This window comes from Cibotium barometz, chromosome 7 (assembly GCF_041138505.1).
Source record: "Cibotium barometz isolate CiBa-2024 chromosome 7, ASM4113850v1, whole genome shotgun sequence".
NCBI lineage: Eukaryota > Viridiplantae > Streptophyta > Polypodiopsida > Cyatheales > Cibotiaceae > Cibotium > Cibotium barometz.
This window is the reverse complement of record NC_141052.1, coordinates 26022210-26028337: the sequence shown is the minus strand read 5'-3', so window position 1 is coordinate 26028337 and position 6128 is coordinate 26022210. Positions and strand designations below refer to the sequence as shown.

Sequence of the window (6128 nt, the reverse complement as noted above, 5' to 3'; positions counted from 1 at the left end):
AGATCATATTTGGTCTCTTGGGATCGTTCCTACGACGTTAAAAGCGCTTCTTCTTCTTCTTCTTCTTCTTCTTCTCTCTCTCTCCATGCATGCACATGCTATATGGGTTTCTACACATTGAACTAAATGCGCAAAACACCCACCTGCCCCCCTCTTCATTCTCTCCCTCCTTGAGATTAAGAACCTTCATTAAAGATGGCTTCTTAACACCCCACTAAATAATATGGATGAGAAATGACTAGGGTGAGGTATGACCGCCTAATCTATGGATGCCTATTTTTCTCGAGGGATCAAGGGGTTGATGAACGACCCTTAGATCTTGTAGTGCTATTTCAACATCAATAATCCATGGATGCCTATTATTCTCAAGCAATCAAGGGGGTTGGAGAAAGCAAAGGTATAACGAGCCTTAGATTTGTAGTGCTATTTCAATATCAATAATAGACATATTTTGATTTCTTTTTGAAAATAATATTGATGCAAAAGATGTAATTTCAATTTATAGCAAAGTTATTACAGATAAGACTATAAATCGATAGGTGGTTTTGCCATGCTTGTTGTTTTACATTGCCAAAAAGAGAAAATTGAAAATTTTAAGTGTCCATATTTGATGCTTCCTTCTGAAGAGTTGTGAGAATAAGGGTTCTTAGTTGATCTGGTGCCAAGCAGTGTTCCTTCTGTTTGAGAGAAACATAAGCATAAAATGAGACAAACATATTGCACATGCACATGCTTTGAAGATCAAGACGACCGACCATATTCAAAAGGAGAGCTAGAGTTCAAATGCACACGCATATCAAGGTAAACACATATAAGGTAAGGTTGTGGAAATATGATATTTGTTAGCAAAATATGTTTTGAACTAATCTCACTTCCATGGCAAGGGCGTCGAATGTAAACATGTCGTCGTGGCAGGCAACGCTAGCCTCCGACACGTTCAGCTTAATACTCTCGAAACTCTCGAGCAACGCTACGAGCAAACCCAGCCACTTCTTGCAGGCGACGTGAATCATGTACAAGCCATGCTGTAGTGTAACAACGCGTACCTGTTGACGAGAATAACAAAACACGAGAACGTAAAAATGGTTTAAGGCCATGTTTATATCGTCATTAATCATCGAAGCAGGATCTAGGTGCAGATTCACACAATATAATTACCAAGGGAATTGCAGCATCTGTGGAGTTTTGACGCGCATTATGAAGCCTAATCTCCGAAGTAAGGTGGGCGATGCGCCCCTTGAGCTCTTGGATGTACGCGTATGCTTTGAGAATGAGCGTCGATGTCGTCTGCGAAAGCAATCATGATCCTCTCCTAATTAAGTTAGAAATTAACCCTATCTTACGACGGAGGCTAATTCAGCTGCATGCTCTAATTAAAAGAGCTAGTACGATAAAGATTAAATTAAATACACCGCGAATTTCTATAAAAGAAATACGCTACTCACATCATTTCTATCCTTTTTAGGGTTTACTTTAGCTGCTGTGCCTCGACGTGATCCTTGGAGATTCTGGCGAAGTGTTTGCCTCAGCGTTGTTAAGGGTCTTTTGGGTTTAATTGGACGTCCGCGTAAACAGCGATCGGTCCCGTTAGCGCGTTTTCTCAGAACCCTTGCTGCCTGCAGCGGCAAGCTTGATTTCTGATCTATTATCTCATCGTGATCATCATCGTTAGCAGTCTTCATCTGATGCCCGTAGAGCTCATGATCGCCTCTGCTAGCTGTGCACTCGTTGCTGCTCGATTCCATGCTATCCCTGCGTTAACAAAAAGATGCAATAAATCAAGCCAGGATGAATATTTGTGGAGTCGCTAAGACGACCCTGACTGCAGAAAAATACGCAAAAAAAAACACAGAATTTTAGCAATACAGAGTGATAGAGAGACTGCGACATCCCCCATTACAGAGAGTAGTATTATCGTCTGCGAAGGCCACAATGATACCGAATACATAATTGAAAAGACCACGTCCATGAAAACATACATAAAAACATCCTACTATAATCTACCAGTGAATTTGAAGTAAGTGTACGCTCACCTAGTTAAGCTAAAAATCAAACAGAATTGGCTTTCTTTTTTGGACTAAGGGAGAGATCAGATATCTGTTTTTGGTGTCGATGATCCCTAGTAGTTGTAAACTTATAATGTTGCCTGTGCCTATACTCTCGACAAAAGGAAACAACACATTCACAACGAAAGGACTAAATGATGCGTCCCACCTCTGGTACAGATATTCTCTCGTGCTTGATAAAAATAGAACAATACAAAACATGGACGGATGAACCGCGTGTAGATTAGATACAGAATCACAAAGAGAGAGAGAGAGTCAGCTGTTGCAAAGGAACGCGAGCAGTACCTAGTGTGTGTGATGGATATGAGAGAGAGAGAGATCAGAGAGAGAATCACAAAGAGAGAGAGAGGGAGATGGGTCTTCTGTTTAAAGAGAGAGAGAGGGGAAGTGATGGGTAAAGAGAGAGAGAGAGAGAGAGAGAGAGAGAGATGGGTCTTTAAGAGCTAGAGAGAGAAACATAAGAAAGTGTGTTGATGGGTCTTTGTTGAGAGAGAGAGAGAGAGAGAGAGAGAGAGAGAGAGAGAGATATGGGTCTTTAAGAGCAAGAGAGAGAAACATAAGAGAGTGTGTTGATGGGTGATCTTTGAGACAGATAGAGAGAGAGAAAGAGAGAAACATGAGAGAGAGAGAAAGAGAGAAATACTAAAGAGAGAGAGAGAGAGAGAGATATGGGGCTTTGCTTCTTCAAAAGAGAGAAACACGAGAGAGAGAGAAAGAGAGAAATACTAAAGAGAGAGAGAGAGAGAGAGATATGGGGCTTTGCTTCTTCAAAAGAGAGAGAGAGAGAGAGAGATATGGGGCTTTGCTTCTTCAGAAGAGAGAGAGAGAGAGAGAGAGATGGGGCTTTGCGGGAGAGAGAAGAGAACTTTTTAACGTCGTAGGAAACTATCCCAAGAGACCAAATTGATCTATCCGACAAGATTTGAACTCAAGACCTTTGATTCAAGAGGGAAATGAGCTAACCAATCTACCACAATTCACACACACACCCACACACCCACACACACATTCAGAAGAGAACTTTTTAACATTGTAGGAAACTATCCCAAGAGACCAAATTGATCGAGAGAGAGAGAGAGAGAGAGAGAGAGAGAGAGAGAGAGAGAGAGAGATGAGTTCAAAGAGAGAGAGAGAGAGAAGATAGAGAGAGAATATTGCGAATCGCGATCCGAGAGAGGACGTGTGGGGATGGGGTACATCCCCGTGCCTTGTGCAGATTTGATAGTGGTCGGAGCCGCTTCACGAAATCCAAAACACACGAAAGAGAAAGTCTTCTCTGTTAAGCCTCTGCTTGAATATTCCCCCTCTCTCTAAACGTCAACAGTCTGCTCTCCAAATGCATGCTTGATTATTGCAACCTTAATGCCCCTCTATTACCAGTACATGTACAAAAGTCCCTGCAGCTCCCACGTGAAATTAGTGGATGGTCTATAATATAGGTGGATAGTCTATGCTTGGACAAGCAAGATTGCATGTTCTATGGCTAAGATTCCTCCATAAAATAGGACACCATCCATATATGTATAAAAAAGAATGGCATCACAGTCTTGATCCTTCATTATACCATTAACTTTCAAACACCCCTCCTTATTCAATATCTATTGCTTCATCACCTTGGACACATTCAAAACATCCCCTATGCTTTAAGTTAAAACTCCTAGAGAAAGCCATGGTGTAAGAAGCATAGATAGTCAATCCCAAGCTTAGTTCATCTTTAGATTCACTCAAAGGACTTTGTTATCTGCACCTCTACTACTCACTTTCAATCAAGTACTCACTACTCGTGTACTTTAATACTTTCCTTGAAACATAAATTGATATATCAATACAAGTACGTAACTTAATCTTATTACAATTTATTTTTTAACATTATGCAAAAGAACATGCGACAAAAAACTTGTGTAAATACTACATCTAAATAAGATAGATTGACAATTGACATAATTACATTTACAAATTTTTTTTACTATTACACTAAAGAACATGCCACAAAAAACTTGTGTAAATACTACACATTTTGATTTCTTTTCTAAATAAGAACTCTACTTACATTTGAAAAAGGACTCTTGTTTTGTGAATTGACAATGATCGATTAACAATCGACATAATTACATAGAGTAGCCTTTTTTATTTTTTTTAAGTCTAACCATTCTCTTGAACGTGGAAGAAGATTTTTCAATAGTCTAAGTAAGATGTGTATAGAATAATTAAGTTGTTTATCAAAAGGTCAAACATTCTTCCAAAGAACATACAAGTTATGTGTGGGGATACAAGGGAGAAAGGAAAGATACTCAAACGTTCTTCCAAAGAACATATAAGTTGTTTATCAAAATTAAGCTTTGGTGATTGGAGACCTATATAACATCAAGTTTTATAAAAAAAACAATGCCCCATCATCTCCTTGTAATTACATGGGTACATGCTAGCTCTATTTTGTAAGGCCCTCTTTATGAGGAATTAGCATGGATGAGTAGCCTACATGCCTAGCAATGTTATAAACATAGCTTAGATAGGTTTGTTACACTACCTAACATGTGACATGCAAGTGTGAATTGATATTCCCTACACTAGGGGATAAAGTAGATGCTCTCATTATACCTCATCCTTGAGTTGTAAGGCATGAACAAGTTTATATGGGACTAGAAGCTTCCCCAAGATGCATGTATGATTTTATGTGTAGTCAAATATTACTTAATGAGGCAGCATGGCATCAAGTTGGACTTGACCATGAGTGGTTGATATTAATTGACCCACTCTTTGGAATCTATAAAATGTAGTAGTGGCATCGATCCTCATGAATCATTATTCATTCATCTAAAATGACTACTTGTGTTGCTTTATAGTCTCTGTGTGTATAGGCTCCATATCCTTATTTTTTGTTCATACCATGAACACTCCTTTCTTTGGAGCACATGAATGTGGGAAATAAATTTTTGCCTATTGTAAATGATCTTTTTCAAAATTTATTAATTTTCCCATGGAAGGTTGTGTGTTTGTGGTTTGTATCACAATCTATAATTTATTACAAAATTAGTTTGATTTAAGTTCGACTCCAACATTGTAAGCATCATTTATCTTATCATGGTATGAAAAAATTGTTGAGAAAACGTGGTGCTTATGCTAGATCAAAAAGAGTGGAGGAGAGAGACCAAAAAATACAAGAAATGAACTTGTTTATTAAGTTGCTTATGCATACAACTTGGCCTTTGCACCATACAAAATGCCTTCTAGCTTTGTCTTTAAATAGGTGAGCTAGTGGACCATAAGTCCATTCACACACACACCCTTCTCCTACCCTTTTACATGACCTTAGTCTTTTAATACCCTCCCTCAATACCAACTATGAAATTTTTTTGGAATAGGTGGTATTGGACATAGGTTGCCTTTATAACATTAGGCGTACAAGGTTAGGAATATAGGTGTTGTTACATTGAGATTTAAAACAATTTCTCAGTGGAGTTAGAGGCTGATGCAAAGTTAGCCTCTAACTCTTTATTAGGACATTTAGAAGTGATATGCCATGTTTGTTTGCACTTGTTACATTTCATCTTGTTGGGATATTTGATCCAACAATTATTTGCAAAATGACCTCCCTTTTTGCAATGGGTACATCTTACTTTGCTCACTTGATGTGACAAAGCTTGTTCAATATTCAATGGAGTTAATGCATTTGAAGATTCAGCTCCTCCCTTTGGCCTCTTTTCTTCATCAAGACAAGATTGAATGACTCCCTCAAGGGTGGGATTAGGTATGTTCTTCAGGGTGGTGACTAAGGTGGGGTACACCTTCTTGACTGCTTTTAACAAAATAGCCACTGCATCATCTTCATCCATTCTCGCATTCACTGATGCAAGTTGAGCCATAAGGCCCTTCAAGTGAGAGATAAAGGCTCCAATGCTGTCTCCCTCTTTGAGCTCCAAGCTGAAAAATTCAATTTTAAGTGAGATCTTGGAATTCTTACCCACGAGCTCTTCCATAGAGCTTGTCAAGCTCATCCCATTTCTCCTTTGCAGTCAAAATGGTCCACATGGTGAATAAGAGCCTCATCAAGATGAAGCATGA

The 6128-nt window shown here is 38.9% G+C and overlaps 1 protein-coding gene across 2 annotated transcripts; it reads right to left on the bottom strand.

Moving 5' to 3' along the window:
- Nucleotides 1-522: 522 nt before the first annotated feature.
- Nucleotides 523-2353, bottom strand: LOC147636831 (uncharacterized). 2 transcript variants are annotated; one of them, XM_086799844.1, is made up of 5 exons: nt 2215-2353; nt 1446-1752; nt 1159-1287; nt 873-1046; nt 523-677 (listed from the first exon to the last, which is right to left on the bottom strand). In XM_086799844.1, the coding sequence occupies exons 1-5, from the start codon at nt 2265-2267 to the stop codon at nt 594-596; spliced, it is 747 nt and encodes a 248-aa protein (XP_086655970.1). In that variant the 5' UTR covers nt 2268-2353; the 3' UTR covers nt 523-593. The 2 variants fall into 2 exon arrangements, with proteins under 2 accessions (XP_086655970.1, XP_086655971.1); XM_086799845.1 differs by lacking the exon at nt 2215-2353 and adding an exon at nt 2034-2157.
- Nucleotides 2354-6128: the final 3775 nt, after the last annotated feature.